At 37.8% G+C, this 24,757-nt stretch overlaps 3 protein-coding genes across 3 annotated transcripts; 2 read left to right on the forward strand and 1 right to left on the reverse strand.

Moving 5' to 3' along the window:
- Nucleotides 1–306: 306 nt before the first annotated feature.
- On the forward strand, nucleotides 307–765 carry LOC141590304 (uncharacterized). Its single transcript, XM_074410902.1, has one exon. It carries the CDS (start codon nucleotides 307–309, stop codon nucleotides 763–765), a length of 459 nt encoding a protein of 152 aa, XP_074267003.1.
- A 15,522-nt stretch (nucleotides 766–16,287) lies between these two features.
- Nucleotides 16,288–16,965, forward strand: LOC141590305 (uncharacterized). The gene has a single exon (XM_074410903.1). The coding sequence runs from the start codon at nucleotides 16,288–16,290 to the stop codon at nucleotides 16,963–16,965; it is 678 nt and encodes a 225-aa protein (XP_074267004.1).
- A 6,668-nt stretch (nucleotides 16,966–23,633) lies between these two features.
- Nucleotides 23,634–24,080, reverse strand: LOC141590306 (uncharacterized). The gene has a single exon (XM_074410904.1). The coding sequence runs from the start codon at nucleotides 24,078–24,080 to the stop codon at nucleotides 23,634–23,636; it is 447 nt and encodes a 148-aa protein (XP_074267005.1).
- Between the last annotated feature and the right edge of the window lie 677 nt (nucleotides 24,081–24,757).

The raw sequence follows: 24,757 nt of genomic DNA on the forward strand, positions 1-24,757 counted from the left end.
CTAGGGTTTTTGAATGTTAGGGGGTGTAATAGCCCTAATAAGCAGAGAGACATTAGGTGGTATCTGCATAATAATAATATAGGATTAGCTGGCTTGATGGAAACAAGAGTTCGTAATTGTTCAATAAATAAGGTTCATGAAGGGATTGGGAATAAGTGGTCTTTGATCACCGATAATAGTACTTGTGAGGGGGGCAGAATATGGGTGTTATGGGACGATGGTGTGTTTCAAGTGGATGTTGTTCATTGTGAAGCACAGGTTATCCACTGTAAGATCTTACACAGGCCTACTGGTGTTAAATGATGGATGTCTTTTGTGTATGGCTTTAATAGATTAGGGGATAGAGTTCTTCTATGGGAATCTTTAGAGAATATTCATGAGTTGATACAAGAGCCATGGATTGTTTGTGGGGATTTTAACAACATCCTTGGGTATGACGAGAGAATTGGTTATGTGGTGACTGAAGGCGAAATAAAGGGATTTTTGGAATGTACTGCACATTGTGAACTTGCTGATATTCCAGCTCAGGGAGCCTTTTTCATCTGGAGCAACAAGCAGGAGGAGGATGGACGGAGGTTCAGTAGGATTGATAGGGTATTGGTTAATATGGAATGGCTCATGGCATTTCCTGATACTAATACTAATTTTTGCCTGAAGGGTTGTTTGATCATAACCCATGTGTTATGGAATTATGGAGGACTCATACCAAGAGAAGGAATAGCTTTAAATACTTTAATATGTGGGGAAGTGATGAGAAGTTTTTAAGCACTATGGGACAGGTCTAGGAGCAAAGAGTCAGGGGGAGTAAGATGTTCCAAGTGGTTAGGAAAATGAAGTTGTTAAAAGCTGAGCTGAAAAATTTGAACAGGGAAGCTTTTGCTAATGTTGAAGCCTCTGCTCGAATTGCAAAAGTGAATCTGGAGCACATACAAATAGCTATTCAGCAGGATGTGACTAATAGAGATCTTATATGTAACACCCCCATCTACCAAGGAGCCTTAACAAGACCTTCCCCAGCAGATAAGGATGTTACCATCTCGGTTTCCCGAGGACAGTAATAATCAAATGTCGGTAAAAGCAGTTTTGTTAAATTACAAGTGATATAAACCAAAATAAAAGGTACAACTCGTGACAACTATCAACTATGTGAAACTATTTCTGCCATGACTCGTGGTAGACTCGTCCCTCCAAGCACCCAGCTATGGTCCTAACATCAACCTGCTAAGACCGACTGCTCACCATAGTGGATCACGACAGACACAACACAAGAAGACAACACAACAACACCACACAAGGTCAGTAACTGAAGGAACAAAACAAAGGCAGACACAACAAACACAGTAACACACATACACCACCTCCTCCAATCACCCACACACCTCTGACTGCCCGAAGGTCCAGTCCTGCCAGATTACCAATCGCAACCAGTAATCTACACCGCCAGCGGGGGACCGCAGCCGTTCCCACCTAAGCCCCGCTCATCCAATTCAAGCGATAACTCATGTTCCTTAATGTGCACATCCCCTTCTGTGGCGGGTTCCACAGAGGGAAAATCAAGAGTGTGAAGCCACTCCCACAAGTGACTCCACTCAGTCGAGGACGCACCTCGAGAACCACAGATAAACAATCGCAACCAACCACATTATACAACAACAATGGTCAGCAACAATCAATCTACACCACCAACAACGACACTAAACCAATCATACAACACAATCGACATTCTAGACAACCAACAGTACTAAGTAAGAAAACCTACCTTTAGCAAACCGCAGTGATTTCGCGCACGACCACAAGACAACAAGCAATCACCATAACCACCTATAACAACCAGTATAACCATCTATTACTACTACCATAAACATAACTGAAACCAAGGGAGACGATGATGATGATGACAACATACCTATACATAGCATTCTGGCGACAAGACCGCTACCTGAAGCAAGTATCCCATCCCTATGGTGTATCCCCTCTCAAAGGCTCCAACAAGATGAATCAAGGTGAAGGAGGAAGGATATGACAGCATCTAGGTTTAGGAGGAAAGGTGGAGAAATGATTTGGGTTTCACGATAACACGATTTATAATTCCCCGCTGAACTCACGTTACTCGATCAAGTAAACGACTTACTCGATCGAGTGACTAAGCTACTCGATCGAGTAGCCTCCGCTAGATCGAGTAACCAACACTTCAAAGGGTTATAAAGTCACAAGGTTAGCTCGTAAGGTTTCTGAAGGTCTAGACAAGTGCCTAAGGTCAGTCAACGGGTCTCTAATAGGACGGGTATTACATTCTTCCCCCCTTAAAAAGAACTTCGTCCCCGAAGTTCATCTCATCCACCCTCACGACACAAGGCAAAAGGAGCTAAGGCAACCCACAACTATCCATTCCGACAAGGACAAGTACGACCGTTCGTGGATACCACCCCGATATGAATGTTCATCAACCATCATCGTAATCTATCTCAACACACATCATTCAACACGGCTTCCTATCAAGTCGTCACACATACATTATACACGAGAACAACCAACACAACCGTTACTTCTACTTATTTCTATCATTACACAAGTATAAACCAACAACATGCAGTAACTTATCAATCACTCATATCACAAACAATTAACATTCCATTTCAAATTAATTCCACATCATTTATATTACCCCCATGAACCATTTATATTACTTAACGATGTGGCAACAATTCAATTACTTAACCACTTGCAATTCAATTACTCGAAAATGAAATATAACCACATGATGAATTTGACCAACAATAACCAACAATTATTCAAAATGTGATAACAATTACTCAAAACAACTACTCAAAATACTATAAGATTGTCATAATTTTGTCATTTTCCCATGCAACATTACTCTTCCCCTCTCAAAAGGAACTTCGTCCCCGAAGTTCACCTTCAAGAATTATAACTATTACACGAGACGTTACTTTTATTCCATATTGACATTATGAAAAGATTACACTATGCGTAGAGACTCACAACGAACATGGTGTTTCATTGATATTACCTAGACAGAAATTCTGCATATTAAAACCATAGGAAAAGTGAACAACACAATTACACATTCTGTCATCCCATTATTATACATGACATCGATTAATTTCTTACGCGACATTACAAAATATGAAACAAGAATTATAACCACCATTCAACATGTTACTTGAGGCAATTCAATTTAGCATGGAAAAGTGTATAAACCATACTTATATTGTATAAATCACACACACACATATATATATATATATATATATATATATATATATATATATATATATATATATATATATATATATATATATATATATATATATATATATATATATATTTTTATAAACCATACTTGAGACACGACGATGCTATTACCAAGGATGATAAGGGAACATATTATCCACGAGGTACACATGCACGAAGATTAAAAACAATTTAGGATTAAACAGCTGTATACAGGGGCACTCGATTGAGCTAAGAGGCTACTCGTTCGTGTTAACGCTACACGATCGAGTTCATCAACTACTCGATCGAGTACGTCGAGTCCAGAGAGCATTTCTAACTCACACCTGCAGTTACTCGATCGAGTGAGGGGCACTCGATCGAGTGGCCACAGGTCAAATTCTTCCAAATATATACGTTGCAACACCAAGGAAACATAATCAAGTCAGAGTTTCATTTCCGACACTATACACCTGCATAACAAGTTTTAAAATCATCCAAAATACGACCTTATGGCCAAGTACAAACCAAGGTGTCACCAAGTGCCAACAAAACAAGTACTAACTAATGAAAAATCCATGGAACAAAATATATATAGAACAAAAGAAACAACATCACTCCAAGGCCGGCTCCTCCATCTCCTCATCTCCACCACCTCCTCCAGATGTGCCAGCTCCTCCTGTCTCCTCGCCTGTGGTGGCTCCTGTACCCGAGTCTGCCCCCACTCGCCATGGTGCCAAGCAACCGAAGGGGTAACTCCGAGGCTCGCCCCATGTAGTCGGATCCACACCAAAGGAGTGAAATACTCCACTGTCATCTCCAACACCTCTCCACCACACCGGTTGGGCCAAGGCAGCCCCAATGTCCTGCATATATACCATCTCGTGTAGGTTCCGGAGCATCAAAGTGGCAGATACCCTCTCAGTGAGCTCACTCACCCGCATCTCAGGACTAAAGAACGAAGGGTAGCTGGGAAACTAATGTTGTGGAGGCACGGGCTGCTCTGGTGGGTCTCAGCAACTCTCTCCCTCACCCGTCTCGGACCCCTTCCCACTCTAGGTTGTCGGTCCTCAGGTCTAGCCTGATCCCTCTTAGTCGGCTCTGGCATCACCTCCAAAATAGTATCATCAATGAGGTATTACTGTCGAGCAGGAGCCTCCTCATCATCATCGGAGTCTGATGCCACTACCGCCGCCATCAAAGGCTCAGTCACAGGGAGGTGCTCGGGGTCAGGTATCCTCATCCAACTCATACCCCATACTCTCCAGCAAACCCACCACCCTCCAAAGTTCTCAACCATTTCTGGTCGAGGAAGTAGTCTCGGTCCAAGGTAGGCACAGAGGGAGCCATAGGTGTAAGGGCCGAAGAGGCCTCAAAGGTGGTCAACCGCTCAGCTAACCGTGTGACAATGGTACCACAACTCAAGTAGCGGGTCGCAGAGGTGGCCAGCAAAGTTAGGCTAGCACAGACTATGGCCGGGGCACTGTAAGAAACTCTGGGGCCTCGGGTGGGGTTAAGGTAGGCAACTAGCAACATCACCTCGTGTGAGTTCAACTTACTCACATCCTTCCAGTCATAGAGCAGACAACTCAATGCACGAAGAAAGATCTTCAAAGTGACATGTTGAACGTCATTTATCAACATGTTACTCGAAGTGGGGGCGTTCTGTTAGGTTTGTTTACCTCTTATTAGACTCCTCTAATAATGAACTAATTAACTTCTTAATTATTTGTTCTTTAGATCTAGTGCATGAATAACAAAATAAGAGATTTATTAAAGGACGTAGCATAATGGGTAATATTCTGATAAGCCAAGATTTGGTCAGACTCTACAAGAGGGCAAGTGCTTAACCTAGGTATATGTTGAAGGTGAACTTGAGGAAAGCATATGATTCCATTGAATGGAAATTTGTGCTTCAGATGATGAAGGCTCTTAATTTCCCTACCAAATTCATTCACCTGGTGATGCTTTGTGTAACAACTACAACTTTTACTATTGCTCTCAATGGCAATACTCATTGTTTTTTCAAAGGGCAAAGGGGTTTAAGGCAGGGAGACCCTCTATCCCCCCTTCTCTTTACCCTTTTTATGGAATATTTGAGCAGATTACTTGATGTTGGTTGCAAAAGTCCTAGGTTCCATTATCACCCACATTGCAAAGGGCTTAAACTGACCCACCTGATGTTTGCTGATGACTTGCTTTTATTTTGCAAAGGGAATTTAGCCTCAATCTTCACCCTTGTTGAGGCTTTTGACTGCTTTACTAAATCTAGTGGGCTACATATCAATTCTGACAAGACGGACATCATGTTTAATGGAGTGCATTCTGAGGTGGAGGAAATTATTTTAAGAAAGACTGGCTTTAAAAAAGGGAACTTGCCTTTCAAATACTTGGGGGTGAACATCTCTCATAAGAAATTGTCTAAGGTTGATTGTGCTATGTTGGTGGAGAAGATGACCCACAGAATTAAAGGATGGAATAAGAAGAGAATTTCTTATACGGGTAGACTGATACTGGTTAAATCAGTTCTGGCGACTTTGCATAACTATTGGGCTCAAATCTTTGTTCTACCTATAGGAGTCATGGAGAGGATCCAGGCACTTTGCAGGAACTTCCTTTGGGAAGGGACTGACAGCTATTCCAAGGCTCCTCTTATATCCTGGAAAGTTGTTTGCCTGCCACTCTTAGCTGGGGGCCTGGGTGTAATTGATAGGAGGATCTGGAACATTGTTGCAGTAGGGAAATTGGTGTGGTGGATTATAACCAAGAAGGATATTTTGTGGATAAAATGGATTGATAAAATTTATCTGAAAGGAAGAGACTGGGCTAGTTACCAACCAAGCTTAAATAGCTCGTGGGCTTGGAGACAGGTGTGTGCTGTCAAGGATAAGTTGCAGGGAGGTTATGTTGATGGCAAATGGCTGGGCAAAGATGGGACTTACACGATAGATGTTGGTTATGAGTGGCTCAGGCAGGGACCTTGGCCAAAAGTTAACTGGTATAATTTAGTCTGGAACAGAATTAATACTCCAAAACATTGCTTTATTGCCTGGCTTATTAAGCATGGGAGATTACTTACACTGGACAGATTGTGCAAAATGGGTGTTACAACTGAGAAATTGTGTTTTTTGTGTGGTGTGCAGAATGAAGATCATGACCATCTGTTTAGACACTGCAAGTATACTTGTTTCTGCTATGACAGACTTCACAATTGGCTTAATATTCGAGGTGGAGGCTTTGGCAATTCTGAGGAGATGCTGAAGAATAGGCATTACTTTGGTTTTCTCAGGAAATTGTTATGTTCACTGGTGGTGGCTACTCAGTATCATGTTTGGTATGCTAGGAATGTTTGTAGGCTGGAACATTGGGTCATCCATCCTAAGGCTATCCTGGAAGCTGTTCACGCGGATGGTAGAATGGCTATCCTTAAGTATAAGTATAAAATGATGTCTCAGGTAGATAGTAATTGGTGTAGAATGCGTGGTCTAATGTAATAGTTCATATGGTGTATGTCTTGTTCCTCCTATGATTGGATGGACTAGTTGTCTTGAATAGGTTGTAATATGGTGAATTTCCCGTTTTGGGATGAGCTTAATATTACATATATTTCCACCAAAAAAAACAAAATAAGAGATTTATAAGAAAACAATGTCCCTTACATTGTTAATTTCGGTTTTATGGGCACAAGTAAGGTCTCCTACCTTCACTTGTTTTTGAGCTATGATGAGTAATAGGATGATCCTCCAAAGACTCCAAGTATAGAAGCCACTCCTTTTGATTGCACCCAAGATTAAACTCTTATCACTACTAAATAATATGTGCTAGATATTTATTTAGTAGTCTACCTTAAAATTGATTACTAATACCATATATTACACTAATAATATTAGTAATCTTTATGAACAATTTGAATCAAAACTTCTCATGTTTTGATAGAAAGAAAACTATGAATAATGGAGGTTTTGCATGTGATAAAGATGTAAGCATCTTTTTAGAGAATAAGTGAAGAAAAGTATGAACAACAAAAATGTTCTCACACCCACTCAAATGGTCCGTCCAAAAATGCTCTTATTAGAGCCATTTTGGTCCTTTCAAAATCACATGCTATATTGTGTAGGTAGTAGGCTTTAGCTAGATTAAAGTTGTGTCATAAGATGTTGGAGTATCTTTCCAACAACTAAATGACAAAGCTATAAAACTCAAGCATCCCTCTTATTTAGATGGTACACGTGTGCTATTATGGTCCATTTTTGTCTTATAATATTTGTCCTACAAATGCTTATAAGTCTTATATTTAATTATCTTACATAATTAAATATTAATTTAATCATATAACAATTATATGACAAATTAATAAACATATATTCACTCAACTTATTGAGTAATATTTTACCATTATATCAACATATAATGGGTCCCATAATTACTAGTTAGTTAAATTTACAACCTCTTGTAAATTTAAATAACTAATTACCTCTACCTCGAAATATTTATAAAACCTCAACATAATTTAGTGAATTAACATATTAATCCACTAAATAGGATCTTATTTAATCACATTACAATAAGATACATATTTCCTCTCATAAATATAAATTGTTCATATTTAAGGAATTAATTAACTTGTATCGACATACAATTAATTAACTTTACTGATAAGGGCATCATCCTTTAGGTGTGATCTTAAGGGATCAACTGACCACCACCGTCCCACGATAGTAACGTCAAACTCTAGCAAGCCAATCGTTACCAATTAATGTTGATCAGTTGACTATATAAATGAATCATCCCTTACGTATTCTTATTATGAGATTTAATTATCATATTTAAATCATGTGATCGCACTATTGTTGAGGACACATTTTCCAACAATCTCCCACTTGTCCGAGACAAGTGTGCGTCACCAATTCTCTTGTCCTATTACAATCTCCCACTCAATGTAAGGTGTCTTGCAGGTCGTACTTACACTTGATCATATCTTGAGTGGTTTCCTCGATATGGAGAGTAACTGTCTGACCGGAATTATCTACCATAGATACCTTCCGAGCGTGGCCACGCATTTCCAGTTAACTACTCCTCGAGTGGCCTTGAGATTTCAAACAACCCTGACAAGGGGTGGACAATTCCTATCGCACTATTCCCTTCGTTCAGCCACAGTTCATCATAACCCAAAATATACCCATTTGACCTCATTTACGACAGTCGTAGAGTATAAATCAAAGCCAATCAGAAATTTGTGCCAATTTGGGCGAATAGTCTCTAGTTAAAAGAATTGACTCATAAGAATACTATAGTAGCTCTTGCCACGACCAGGCTTTATGAATTACCAGAACTCTATAAGCGATCACTGCCCGACAGAGTGTCCCCTACAGTCTGCCTATGTGATCGACTAGTCATCCCGTATGACTCTATGGCACTTGAACTTGCCATCAATCGCATCACACTCTAGTCACTTCGAGACGTCACCTCATATAAGTAACTAGGGGCGAATACCATGTCAATCCAGTTCACTTTAATGGGGTTCAATTTGTCTCTACAACCCATTCGGATACGACAAGGTAACGGGTGAGTTTAATGAAACTCAAACGATAAATGCTATTAGCACATATGAATAGTCAATACACTATTACTACTTCATATCCTATAATCTTTAGTGTATTATTAACACTAGTTAAAATGCAATAAAAGCTTGGCATGTGGATATACCCTATATCCATATATTCCAACTTTTTCAATTGCTATTTCCTTCTATTCAATGTTATTTCTTATAACTTGAATTTATTTCTAAGTATTTGTCTAGTTTTCTTACTAGACTTGGGCTCTTTAACTTGAAAGATGCTCCCACTGTTATCGCATAAATTGTGATAAAGTCATTTGTAGAGGGATTCACCCTTAATCCCTACGTTGACCATTTTATCACATTTTACTTAGATTCCTTTTTTAGAATTTGCAATGCACGAAACTAAAACACTTTTCTAGTCTCTTACTCCTAAGTAAATAAGACATCCTAGGATTTCAACAAATTCTTTTTAGTTTGGAAACTAAAGTTTGTGCAACCCTTCAACACGTAACTTAGTTTATCATCCAAACATATGAATGAATCCTTAATTCTTCTCAAGAATCTCAAGGATGTTCTTTAAGGCTCTCATAAACCCTATCATGGAAATTAACTTGTTATTAACTTATTATGCTCTTAGCATATATTACACCATGGCATGTGTGTCTGTTGGCATACATGATCATTCTAATGGCGGAAACATTAGAAATCGATTTCATGTAATCAACAACTAAATAGATTCAGTGAACGACTATGACTCCATCATAGTAAGTCCACTTCCATCAACATGAATAATCCATTCGACCTTGTTGATGTTAAACAGATACGAAAGATCTTATCCTCATAAGACTCTCAACTCTATGCCAATATTCTCTCTCATAGATTCAAAATCTAGAATACTTTTCATCCCTTTCCAAGTCTCCAATCACTCTTTCACAGAAGAGAGCATTAGTACATTATTCTCAATAAGTAATATGTCATCAACATATAAGACATGGAGAAATAATTCTAGCTCCCACTTAACTCTATGTATAATCATGATTCTTCAATCATGTGAATAAAACCATTCACTATTATCACATAAACGAAAAGTATAATCCTTTAAAGTTTGCTTAAGACCATTCTATGATCACTTAAGAAAGCTACGCATAAGATGTTAGGATTCCTAGATCTTTATCTAAGCTTTTGTGTTCCAAACACATCCTTCTCTAAATTCCCATTTTAGAAAAGTGAATTTTATTTGCCATTCTTCATTAAAATGAAATGCAGCAATTCCTAACATAATTAATCTTGATCAACATCTTCATGTCAATCTTATGCATTTGAGTACTTTAAAGCTCTATTTACTTTTAAAGAGACCCTCGCTTTAAAGTAAATCTACTCTTGAGTAACAATTTCCGGACTGTAATGCTACGGCTCGTATGTAACAAGGTCGATTTGGAATAAGGTCATAATACCATTACTTTCACAAAACAATATTTTAACAATAAGACATGTGCCCTAAACTCCCACTGAACTATACTCCCATTCTATCTTTATAGATTATAGTTCCATTACTTTCACAAAGTAACACTCTAACTATAAGACATGTTTGTAACGATCCAATCTACTCCCACTCTATCTCTCAGAAATACATCTATCTTCTTGAGAGATAGCTTTGTGAGTTACAAACATATATGGAGTATTGGAAGTTTCTCTGATCGATGTTATTTGTTAAATAGACTCTCTATTTCAGGTATCTCATGGTTGACCATCCGTTCAGAATTACTTGTCCGTTTTGGATTGCAAATTCCCAAAATTGAGTTCAATAACTCAAACTGACTCATATTAGTTTGATCTTATGGGTAGTGACACTAGGTCATAATCCATCTTTAATAAATCAAATTTATTACTTAGATCTTTTGCCACTACGATCGGATCGTAATGCTTTAGTCCTTTGTTCAATTGGTTCTCTACATCATTTAGAAAATTCTTCAAATTTCTCAAATGCTTCACTTTATATTTGATTAAGTAAATATGCCCATATCTACTTAAATCATTGGTAAAAGTGATGAAGTAGTCATAAATTCCCCTTGCGGTGATGCTTATTTAGAACACATACATCGTCATGTATTAGTCCCAACAAATCTCTTGCTCGTTGTACCTTTACCACTAAAGGGAGTACAAATCATTTTGTATAGGAGACAAGAATCACATATTCCATATGATTGAAAATCAAATGGTTCATTAAATCTAGTCGACACTAGCCTTTAATGCGTTTCTCATTTATGTGACCTAATCGAAAAAGCCAAATGTACAAATAATTTGGATTACTAGTTATGAGTCTTTTGAATCGTATTATGAAGATATCTTTGCTTGAGTTAGAAGTGTCTAAAACTTGTATATCATAAAGATAAGTAACATGGCTCACAGCCATGTCTATTTTCAACAAAATAAATCCTTTCATGTCTAACATAGAAATGGAAATAGTGTTTTAGACAAGGTGGGTACATAATAACAATTATGTAGATTGCAACTCAAAGCTATTAACTAAAACAAGTACATAAGTCCCTCTTGAAGTGGCGGCTACCCTAGCTCCATTTCCTTGTCGGAGATTCGTATCACTCTTGTTTAGCTTTTCCACATTTCCAAGTCCCACTTGGAGTAATAAGTCCAACTTTGATATCTCCCAAATACTTGGGGCAATTTCGCTTCCAATGGCCCATGACATTACAATAATGACATTCTTCATAGAATTGGGCACCCTTCTTGGTCTTGGTCTTGGTTTTGGTAGTCCCACTATCCATTTCCAATTCATTATTAGGTTTGGGTTTCTCACCCATCTTTGCCTTTCCTTTATTAATACCAATACTCCTTTCAGTTGCAAGGACACTCTTGCTAGAACTCCCACTGAATTTAGTATTTCTCCTTGTTTCTTCAAACAAGGATGCCTTTGGTTTACTGAGATTTTCTTCACAAGATTTTCCTACCAAAGTGGTGGGCAATAATATGGGAGTGTGTGGTGTGGAGGTGGTAAAGAAGCAAAAATTTTCATCCTGACCAATGCCAACGCGTAATTCTCTAATCGTATCATTGTCATACTCGGAGCATTTTTCATCAAGTGATTGGAGCCATGTATCAACGGTGATTGGTGTAGGAGTATTAGATGAATTCATTGCGTATAATTAACTGCAAAAACTGGAAATGGAGGAAATAATTAACATCTATCGTTTTAATAATACTCGTAAATTTAACTACAAGTATTGCATTTATATAGTGACCTCTACCCAACTCTTATAAATGATCCCGAGATCCAAATTCATATTAATACTGTAGGGTAATATCCGTATAAAACCCTTAAAATTTAGGACTATAACGCAAATTTTAACATGTGATTATTGTCATAAACGAAAAATACAAGAGAAACGATAAAGGTATAAGAATCAACCTCGGGTCCTTTGTGAATGCGGCCTAAGAACAGAAATCAATATAGATTTCCTCCTAATCGTTGCACCCAAGACCGTCTGAGACTATGCCCCTTGTGCTAGAAAGTACTCTCTAATTGCCTTGCAATATTGAGAGAGTTTTTGTGAGGTTTTCGATGTGAGATCTAGGTTTCAGAGAGAATGCCTCCAAAAACCTAATTTTTGTGCAAATGAATATGCTTAGGTCAAAAGGAGAGAAAGCTCTCCTTTTGTTTGTTTCGGCCAAAACCGTGAGCTTCATGGAGAAGTGGGCTTTCACTTCCTCCTTATTTTAACTCGTGGTCCGACTCGAAAATGCTAAAATGTATATGACGGGATTTTATTATAAATCGTCATCGGTTATCGGTTATTAAAATATCGACTAGTAACATGGATTAGTCGACATATTAATACTTGTCCGACAAAGACAATATTGTATAATTAATTCAATATACATCAATTAAATATAATCGTTATATTCAATTTACGAATTAACCGCTTAATTCGTCTTAGCCATTATTATTTAATTCGTATTAAATAATTATCTCAACATCGCGTTTGACTAATTATTAGTCAATAATAACTCCGACTAACTGCTTAGTCATATTAGGCATCAACATGACTGTATTTTCATAATGTCACATCTCTCAAACGTATCCTATAGGTGTGACTTTTAGGGACCAGTTGATCACCGCCATCTGTATGACAATAACGTCAAACTTATCTAGCAAGCCAACCGTTATTGATAAACGTGGACCAACTGATAATAATACAAAAGTATACCCTTTGATCCTTTTAGAGATTTAAATGTTATTGTACTAACTGTAGAGGACACCAGCTCCAACAAATACGGGTACGGTGAGCCGAGTCATCCCTTATTAATATAACTCGGTGGATTAACCTCTTAATCGATTCTACTTCTAGAACTCTTGGTCGATAAAAATTACTCTAATTTTCATCTTTAGCCCGGAACACATGCGACTACGGTCACGAATACTTCCGTTGAGCTCAATCCAAATGTCGATGTAATAACATTTTATTACCCACTTACCCAACGTAACAAGTTTAGTACCTCGGTGAGCCGAGCCTACTTCCTTATGAAATTGGGATTCATGGTTTCTACTATTTGGTAAGGCTAATTCTCAATTATTATATGTGAGAGGTCTTCTCAATTTATTATCTATCACGTTTTAAGTGAACTAAAGCGGTGAACTACGATAATTATAATTGACACGGTCGATGACTCGATATGATATGCATGTTGTTGTTTATGGCGATTTGGCAATGCATGTAACATATTAAAAGAAATGCAAAGCAATAATAAAAATTCCTAGTATGGCCTTCCTAAAAATAGAAAATCAAATAATCTATTACATATTCGGAAACCAACTCCATTGGTCTCTTGAATCTTCAAGTGGCACGCTTCCCAAGAACTCCGTCTTCGTCGGATCACCTTTCCGAATGGCACCGTCTTTGGAGATATTCCATAATTACAAATAATAATAAAAATACAAAGCTATTCCTATTATACAATTGTAAAATGGAAAAACTAGTAAAAATAAAAGTGATACGAGATCACATTAAATTACAACCGAATCTATATTCCCTTTCATTACGGGTAATATCGATTAAAACTAAGGCCATACTAAGATAAAATTACATAATTCAAAATTATATAAATAAAGACATTCAACAATTGAAATATGCAGCATTATAATATGTATCTATCATGCCAAATTATGTGCCAAATCCCCCTATTTAACTTATATCGTGTATATTAACCGGTTTTATGGAAATGCGTGATAATAACTTCTTAAAATCACAAATTAACACTTAAATCACATCTAAGTTCAAGTTAATTATCCTAACACTCTTAGGACTCAAAAATTAGTCATCACTCAATTTTTGACAATAATTCAACTTGATTTAATTTTTATGCTCATTTTTTACCTTAAAATTATAATATTTATGAAATAAATCCAAATTAAATTACAATAATTTCAAAATTTGAATTTTAAATTTTTGAACATTTTGGAATAATTCCATGACACTCACAATGTCAAAAATAATGGTTAAAATTTTCGAATTAATTTATGAGAAAATATAGTTGCATTTTACCGGTTTTATCTCATAAAATATCTAAAGTATCCAAAAATTAATCCAATTAATTTTAAAACCTTATATATGATTAGTGGGATATTTATGCAACCTAAAATAGTCACTATTTATGCCATTTTTACACTAAAAATTCATAAATCATGCAAAATGAGATCATTTCATCTCGAAATTTACATACACTCTTTAAATTATGCATGTGACAACATATTAAATTTTTATGGCCTAATTCGAAATTTAACTAGTTTTAACCATTTTACCTCTTTTAATCAATTTTTATCTCATAAAAATCATAAATCATGCAATATTAACTCAATTAATACGAGATTTTACACACAACTTGTAAATATGAATGTGAGGTCATATAAAATTTTCAAGGTCAGAGAGTAAGTTTAACCATTTTTAGTCATTTTAACCTCCATTTATGCCATTTTTACACTAAAAATTCATAAATCATGAAATATTAACCACATTAATATGATATTTTACAAGCAATACATAAAATATTCATGTGAGGTCATAATAAAATACCATGGCCAGTAGTGAAGGTTAACTTATTTTAGTGAATAAAAGTTCATTTTACTCATAAAAATGTAATAAAATCACTAAAAATCATTAAAATGAGCAATAAATTTCCATAAATCATAAAAATGACCTAAAAACATTTTTAGGACCAGAATATATAACATGCAAAAATTTTCGTGGCTTTATCTTCATAAAACTCAAATTTTTAGTTTTATATGTTAACATTTTAACTCGGAAAAATAATAACCGATTATGCATGCAACATCCTTATGCTCCGATACCACTTGTTAGGTTTGTTTACCTCTTATTAGACTCCTCTAATAATGAACTAATTAACTTCTTAATTATTTGTTCTTTAGATCTAGTGCATGCATAACAAAATAAGAGATTTATAAGAAAACAATGTCCCTTACATTGTTAATTTCGGTTTTATGGGCACAAGTAAGGTCTCCTATCATCACTTGTTCTTGAGCTATGATGAGTAATAGGATGATCCTCCAAAGACTCCAAGTATAGAAGCCACTCCTTTTGATTGCACCCAAGATTAAACCCTTATCACTACTAAATAATATGTGCTAGATATTTGTTTAGTAGTCTACCTTAAAATTGATTACTAATACTCATATATTACACTAATAATATTAGTAATCTTTATGAACAATTTGAATCGAAACTTCTCATGTTTTGATAGAAAGAAAACTATGAATAATGGAGGTTTTGCATGTGATAAAGATGTAAGCATCTTTTTAGAGAATAAGTGAAGAAAAGTATGAACAACAAAAATGTTCTCACACCCACTCAAATGGTCCGTCCAAAAATGCTCTTATTAGAGCCATTTTGGTCCTTTCAAAATCACATGCTATATTGTGTAGGTAGTAGGCTTTAGCTAGATTAAAATTGTGTCATAAGATGTTGGAGTATCTTTCCAACAACTAAATGACAAAGCTATAAAACTCAAGCATCCCTCTTATTTGGATGGTACACTTGTGCTATTATGGTCCATTTTTGTCTTATAATATTTGTCCCACAAATGCTTATAAGTCTTATATTTAATTATCTTACATAATTAAATATTAATTTAATCATACAATAATTATATGACAAATTAATAAACATATATTCACTCAACTTATTGAGTAATATTTTACCATTATATCAACATATAATGGGTCCCATAATTACTAGTTAGTTAAATTTACAACCCCTTGTAAATTTAAATAACTAATTACCTCTACCTCGAAATATTTATAAAACCTCAACATAATTTAGTGAATTAACATATTAATCCACTAAATAGGATCTTATTTAATCACATTACAATAAGATACATATTTCTTCTCATAAATATAAATTGTTTGGTGGCTTGCTAAAAAAAAGGATCATCTTTGGGTCAGGTGGGTTTCTCATGTTTATATGAAAGGCTGCGAATGGTCTAGTTACAGTCCCCCTGTTGATTGTAGCTGGACATGGAAGAAGATCACACATATTATGAAAAAATTTCAGCAAGCATACACCAATAACCAGTGGCTAAACTCTCCTACTGAGTATACTGTGAAAGCAGGATACTCATGGCTTTGTGGCAACCAGCCTAAGGTAAGATGGAGATTCCTTTGTTGGAATACTTTAAATATTCCTAAATCCTCTTTTATCTGCTGGGGGATCATGCATCAACGTTTGCTTACTAAGGATCGTTTGTTGAGAATGGGTATCATTGTGGATGGTGGATGTGAAATTTGTGCAGCGGCTAATGAGGATCACAAGCATATATTTTCTGATTGTCAGTACACTAGACAGTGTCTGAGTCTTTTTCAACTGAAAATGCAAGTCCCTATGGACTTGACTGATATGATCACCTGGTTTTCCAAGTGCAGAGGCATTACAAAGTTCCAAAAGAGGTTTGTCGGGGCATGTTATGTGGATCTTTTATACTCTATTTGGCTTGTCAGGAATGATGCTAGGATAAATGGCCTGGTAAAAAGTCCAAGGTTTGTCATACAGAAGGTTATTGAGGATGTGCTTCATCGTTTTCAGAGACTGAATACTAGTAATCTGCAGTCACGGGAGAGGGCCTGGCTGCAACAGATTTCCTGAGAAAATTTTTTGGTTCAGTTTACTCAGTTTTGGTTTTGATGTAAATAGCATATATGTTTGAGTTGTACACACTTTGATTCATTGATATTAATATACTTAACTTTCCCTAAAAAAAAATATAAATTGTTCATATTTAAGGAATTAATCAACTTGTATCGACATACAATTAATTAACTTTACTGATAAGGGCATCATCCTTTAGGTGTGACCTTAAGGGATCAACTGACCACCACCGTCCCACGACTGTAACGTCAAACTCTAGCAAGCCAATCGTTACCGATTAATGTTGATCAGTTGACTATATAAATGAATCATCCCTTACGTATTCTTATCATGAGATTTAATTATCATATTTAAATCATGTGATCGCACTATTGTTGAGGACACATTTTCCAACACGTTCTTGCTGGTGAAGCAAGGCATGTAACTACTGGCCCCACACTCAGTCGGGATATCCCTGAGGGATCCCTTCTCCGGCCGGGCAAGGCCAAGGTGAGAAGCAAACTGGTCCATAGACAAGAGAAAAGTGGTGTTCATGAGACGAAACTGTACGCTCTTAGCTGCCGCATCATAGGCAAAAGAGCTCATGAACTCCAAGGTCAAGAAAGAGTAGGAATGCTTCTTAAGGTCATACAAACCAGTCAAACCCAAGGTCTCAAATATATGCCTCACATCCGTCTCTACCTTAAGGTCCTCTAAGATTGTGGTGTCGATACATCGGGTTTGTTTCATGCGACGTTTCTGTAACTCAACAAAAGCCTCTCTTTGCTTAAAGTTAGCAAAGACAACGGTAGGATACTCGGGAACCGGTGGAACAGTGGGTCCCTGACTCCCCTCCCCAACTTCGGGCTTAGAAGCCCTTCCCCTCTTACTCTGACGGGTGGCAGCTGCAGGTCTTGGCATATGTTTCAACATACATTTAGGCACACAAACGGACACTTACTTGAAGGAAATAAACTTTTCAAGTACACTTATGGAGGAAGAAACAACAATGTAAACTAGCTTTCATCAAAACAACCAACAATTTTCTAAACATGCTACCCCCCCCCCCCCCCCCCACACACACACACAACTCATAAAAGACGGTCTTATAGTTTTCAAAATATGGAAATTGTAACATCAATTGGCAAATTGGGGTATTAATCCCTTCAAAATGGTTTCACAAAAAGGTAATCATCATAAAGATTTGGGGCGAATTCAGTTTGGGGCACTTTTAAGACGGAGTTTTAAGACAAAATTTTGGGTAAAAATAGTCAAAATCAACACCAAATATGATACCCACAACATACATTACTCAATTTCCCTTCTTCCATACTCAAAAGACAAACAAAAATTCAATTTGTAACCCACACCCTAGAAATTTCGGTCAATACATGTTCTCATATAGGTTTGATTTTCCTACTTCTAGCATCAATAATCAACAAACTAGAGCAATTTTACCAAATTACAACAATTATAAACAAAAATACATGAGTATAAATCGAATTTTTCAGAAAATCTAACACTTTTATATGGTTCTAATCGATTAAAAACAAAGAAAAAAAATTAGCATTCTTACCTTGAATGATTAGCAAATGGATAGAACGAATTAGCAAGAAGAAAACAAAGAAATCAAGCACAATTTCACCAAGGTGTTGAGAGAAAAAGGATGATGATAGAAAATTAGGGTTTAGAGTATGAAGAAATAAGAGAAGAAAGAGGTTGGGAAAGTATAAGAATCCTGCGTTAGTCCGGGTACTGTAGCACTTACTTGATCGAGTAAGTTGGGTACTCGATCGAGTGGCCTCTACTCGATCGAGTGGCCTCTACTCGATTGAGTTGGAGCTACTCGATCGAGTTTTCACTGGCAGTTCCAACGTTTTCGATCTAATAATCCCACAACTAGATCGAGTAAGGTCTACTCGGTCATGTAGGCACTCATACTCGGTCGAGTAAATTTAGGAACAAGGTCAGAAGTTACGAGTTCGGTTAACGATTCCTGCAAAACAACAACTCGTGTCGATTCCAAAGTATATTTGGAACTCATCATTGATTATTTCATCAACTACGATACATTAATACTAACTCAAATGTAACACAACTATGTCATCCGAACATTACACATATCATTCCATTCTATATCGAACATTATGAAAGACAATCCAACTATGACATCAATTCATACATATATACAACCAACACGTCATTCTACACTTACTTACGTGTATGCAAATTCAGTCATTCGACATGTGATTACACTACACCAAGCATCCATTTGGCAACATAATTACCACTTACTACACAAGTTTGTTCAAGGTTTCAAACATGTCACGACAATTCGTCAACCAGATATCGAACATGACTATGCCATGTCACAAAGGTACACTACAGCATTCATCCAAACACTACTTACCAACTTATACTGATTAGAATGCATATAAGGACTCACAACTCATAATCACCATGACATTATCCAATACTCGTATGCGACTCCTGGCACATTTACCATCTTTATCACATCCACATACACACTTCCATCTATTCATAGCCCTACGCGGTTCATCATTACTATTTGTACACACTTAGACATTATCATAGACTCCATCACAGCTATTTCTAATCTATTTATCATACACATTTATGCACACAATTCCCGACTCGATATCCCCATACTCGGTGGCTGGCTTAAGCATATTGGGGCCATGATTTTGAAATGAGGGTGCCTTCTCACCCAAAATCAAGCATCTGCCGGGGCTCCCAACATATATACACCAACTTCATTTTATTAGACTCACTACGTTCATTGGGCTCATTAGTTACAAGTTCCAAAATCGTCGCTCTGATACCACCTTGTAACACCCCCATCTACCAAGGAGCCTTAAAAAGACCTTCCCCAGCAGATAAGGACATTACCATCTCGGTTTCCCGAGGACATTAATAATCAAATGCCGATAAAAGAACAGTTATATTAAATTACAAGTGATATAAACCAAAATAAAAGGTACAACTCGTGATAACTATCAACTATGTGAAACTATTTCTGCCATGACTCGTGGTAGACTTGTCCCTCCAAGCACCCAGTTATGGTCCTGACATCAACCTGCTAAGAACGAATGCTCACCATAGTGGATCACGACAGACACAACACAAGAAGACAACACAACAACACCACACAAGGTCAGTAACTGCAGGAATAAAACAAAGGCAGACACAACAAACACAGTAACACACATACACCACCTCCACCAATCACCCACACACCTCTGACTGCCCGAAGGTCCAGTCCTGCCAGATTACCAATCGCAACCAGTAATCTACACTGCCAGTGGGGGACCGTAGCCGTTCCCACTTAAGCCCCGCTCATCCAATCCGAGCGATAACCCATGTTCCTTAATGTGCACAAACCCTTCTGTGGCGGGTTCCACAGAAGGCGAATCAAGGGCGTGAAGCCACTCCCGCAAGTGACTCCACTCAGCCGAGGACGCACCTCGAGAACCAAGGATAAACAATCGCAACCAACCACATTATACAACAACAATGGTCAGCAACAATCAATCTACACCACCAACAACGACACTAAACCAATCATACAACACAATCGACATTCTAGACAACCAACAGTACTGAGTAGGAAAACCTACCTTTAGCAAACCGCAGCGATTCTGCGCATGACCACAAGACAACAAGCAATCACCATAACCACCTATAACAACCAGCATAACCATCTATTACTACTACCATAAATACAACTGAAACCAAGGGAGACGATGATGATGATGATGATAACATACCTATACATAGCATTCCGGCGACAAGACCGCTACATGATGCAAGTATCCCATCCCCATGGTGTATCCCCTCTCAAACGCTCCAACAAGATGAATCAAGGTGAAGGAGGAAGGATATGACGGCATCTAGGTTTAGGAGGAAAGGTGGAGAAATGATTTGGGTTTCACGATAACACGATTTATAATTCCCCGCTGAACTCACGTTACTCGATCGAGTAAACGACTTACTCGATCGAGAGGCCTCTACTCGATCGAGTGACTAAGCTACTCGATCGAGTGACTAAGCTACTCGATCGAGTAGCCTCCGCTAGATCGAGTAACCAAAACTTCAAAGGGTTATAACGTCACAAGGTTAGCTCGTAAGGTTTCCGAAGGTCTAGACAAGTGCCTAAGGTCAGTCAACGACGGTCAACGGGTCTCTAATAGGAGGGGTATTACATTATAAGGCAAGAGAAGGAGGCTGGTTTGCTTTATAAGGCTATGGAGAAAGCTAGGAATGAATTCCTAGCTCAAAAGGCCAAAACCCTGTGGTTAGAGGAAGTAGATGTTAATACCCATTACTTCCACACTGCAATCAAAAGCAGAAGGATCCAAAACAAGGTGCTATCTATACTGGATAGTGATGGGAAGAAGTGTGTTGAGGGGGGAGGTATTGAAAGAGCCTTCTTAGACTACTATAAGGGATTGCTGAGGACTAATAAAGATGTGAGGAAGGTGCACTATCCTACTGTTCAATGAGGGAAGGTGCTTAATGATATGCATAGGCAGAGGTTGATGCAAATTGTGACAGATGAGGAAATAAAGGCAGCTTTATTTTCTATTCCTGCAAACAAATCTCCTGGACCAAACGGGTACTCAAGCTAGTTTTTTCGAGACTCATTTGAGATCATTGGGTCAGATGTTTGCCAGGCAGTGAAAGAGGTATTTGTGAATGGTAGGTTGCTTAGGCAAATCAATTCAACAATTTTGACTCTAATACCTAAGAAATCTAGACCTGAATCTGTGACAGACTTTAGGCCAATCATCTGCAATAGAGTGGCTGATATTCTCCCAGACATTATCAGTGCTAATCAGAGTGCGTTTATAAAGGGTAGAGAGATTGTCGATAACAAATTGATATGTCAAGATCTAGTACGCCTATACAACAGGAAGGCTTGTTAACCAAGGTGTTTAATGAAAGTAGACTTAAAAAAAGGCCTATGACTCAATATAATGGCCATTCATTGAGCATATGCTAAGAGCTCTTGGTTTTCCAGACAAATTGGTTAGTTTGATTATAGTCTGCATTTCTACTCCTACCTTTACTCTATCTCTTAATGGGAATATTTGGTTACTTTGAGGGGAAGAGGGGCATAAGACAGGGGGATCCTATGTCTCCTCTAATTTTTGTTGTGTGTATGGAATATTTTTCTCGTATTTTGGATGTGGATGTAGATAAAAGGGAGTTCAGATTCCACCCTCTATGCAAACAACTTAAACTTTGTCATCTGTGCTTCGCAGATGATTTATTGTTGTTTCGTAGGGGTGATGGGGAGTCTGTGAAGACTATCCTGAGAGCTTTTATTACTTTCTCAGTTGCTTCAGGTCTTGAGATGAATAGGGACAAGTCTGAACTTTATTGTAATGGGCTACAAGAGGTTACCTTGCATATGATCCTCAGAATGTCTTGGTTTAGATTGGGCAACTTTACCTTTAGGTATCTTGGGATTCCTATATCTTACAAAAGGATAGCTATTAGGGATTGCTCTAAGCTGGTGGAGAGGATGGTGGAAAATATAAGAGGGTGGGGGTCCAGGAAGTTAAGTTATGCTGGGAGACTTGTTCTTGTCAAGTTTGTCTTGTCACAGGTTCACTCTTATTGGGCTAGGATCTTCATCATACCAAAGGGTATTATCAAGAGGATTGAGAGCATTTGTCGCAATTATTTATGGGAAGGGATTGATAAATATCATAAAGTGCCTTCAGTTTCATGGGAAAAAGTTTGTAGGGAGAAGAGGAAAGGAGGTCTTGGTGTTACAAACAGTTTGGTTTGGAACACAGCATTGATAGGAAAATATACATGGTGGGTGGCCTGTAAGGAGGACCATCTGTGGATTCACTGGGTCAAATATGTCTATATAAAGCATCAAGACTGGTTTGAGTATCAACCTTCTATTAACACTAGCTGGACGTGGAGACAAATCTGCAAAGTGAAGGAAAAGATGAAGGCAGGCTATCAGGCTGGTAAATGGGGGGTAGACTGTGCTAAGTATAGACCAGCAGATGGGTATAAATGGTTTATGGGTGAGCAGGAGAAGGTGGGATGGTATCATGTCATCTGGAACAAAATAACAAGTCCAAAACACTCATTTATATCCTGGTTGTATGCATTAGGCATGTTACTAAGGACAGACTGCAGAGGTTTGGGGTTGTTACTACTGGTGAATGTGAGCTATGTGGTGATGTCCCTGAGACATCTGATCATCTATTTTTTGGATGTGTTTATAGCCAGAGGTGTTTAGCTGTGGTTAATGACTGGTTAGATTGTTTAATACCAGTACAGGACTGCATTCAATGGTGCTGCAAATTAAGATGCAGATCTCTTCTTAAGAAGCAGCTGGTGTACACGGTGGTGATGGTCTTAATCTATCAGATCTGGATGGTGAGGAACAAATGTCGTGTGGATCAAGTAGTAGTGCACCCAAAGATGATACTAAAGCAGGTGCAACATCAAGTCCAGATGAGGGCTCGAATGAAACTAGGGTCTATCCCACATAGGATAGATTCTGAATGGTGTAAGCGTATTAGTTGAATTTCATAATGGTTTCCCAAAATGTAAAGGCAAAAGGGTGTCAGCACAATGATATTGTAATAGAGTGAATGTCGTAAAGATTGGTGATGTAATATGGTGAATGATGTACTTCAATGATTATCATTAATGCAATTTAACATTACACCAAAAAAAAAAGTTCCAATGGCATCTACATTCTTCAATATAGGTGATCCAGCTATGTAGTGCTTGAGCCGTTGCCCATTAACTTTGAAAACTTGATCTCCATCGGTCACTTCCACCGAGCCATAGGGAAAGTCTCGGACTACGGTGAAAGGACCCGACCACTTCGACTTTAGCTTACCCGAGAAGAGCTTAAATCTTGAATTAAAGAGGAGGACCAAGTCTCCGGCCTTGAACTCTCTCCTTATAATGGCTTTATCATGAAATCGCTTTGTCCTCTCCTTGTACAATCTAGAGCTCTCATAAGCCTTTAGTCTAAATTCTTCAAGTTCATTAAGGTCAAGGAGTCGCTTCTCCCCCGCACTCTTCAAGTCGAAATTAAGAAGCCGGATAGCCCAATGAGCCTTGTGTTCCATTTCCACCGGCAAATGACATGGCTTCCCATATACCAATCGGAATGGTGAAGTTCCTATCGGTGTTTTGAAAGTTGTTCGGTATGCCCATAATGCATCATTAAGCTTGATGGCCCAATCTTTCCTTGACCGACTTACGATCTTCTAGAGAATAACTTTGATCTTACGATTGGAGATTTCGGCTTGACCGTTAACTTGTGGGTGATAGGCAAGGCTCCGCCTATGTTGCACTCCATGTCTCCTTAGAAGGGCATCCAAAGTTCGCTCCCAGAAATGGGTTCCTCGGTCACTAATAAAAATTCTTGGCACTCCAAATCTAGGAAATATGATGGTCTCCATGAGCTTGGTCACTGATTTCACACCACACGTTTTGGTAGGGATTGCTTCAACCCACTTACTAACATAGTCGACCGCAACAAGTATATATTAATTTCCATGGGTGGAGGGAAATGGACCTTGATAGTCAATTCCCCACACATCGAATAAATTCACTTTAAGAACATAATTCATAGGCATTTCATGCCTCCTTGACATGTTCCCACTCCTTTGCCATTTGTCACATCCCTTCACATAACTTGCCACATCATGAAACAAGGTGGGCCAATAAAACCCGCATTGAAGTACCCTTGCGGCGGTTTTTATTGAACTTCCGTGCCTACCACTTGGCATATCGTGGCAAT

The sequence above is a fragment of the Silene latifolia genome, chromosome 7 (genome assembly GCF_048544455.1).
Source record: "Silene latifolia isolate original U9 population chromosome 7, ASM4854445v1, whole genome shotgun sequence".
In the NCBI taxonomy this organism is placed as follows: Eukaryota; Viridiplantae; Streptophyta; class Magnoliopsida; order Caryophyllales; family Caryophyllaceae; genus Silene; species Silene latifolia.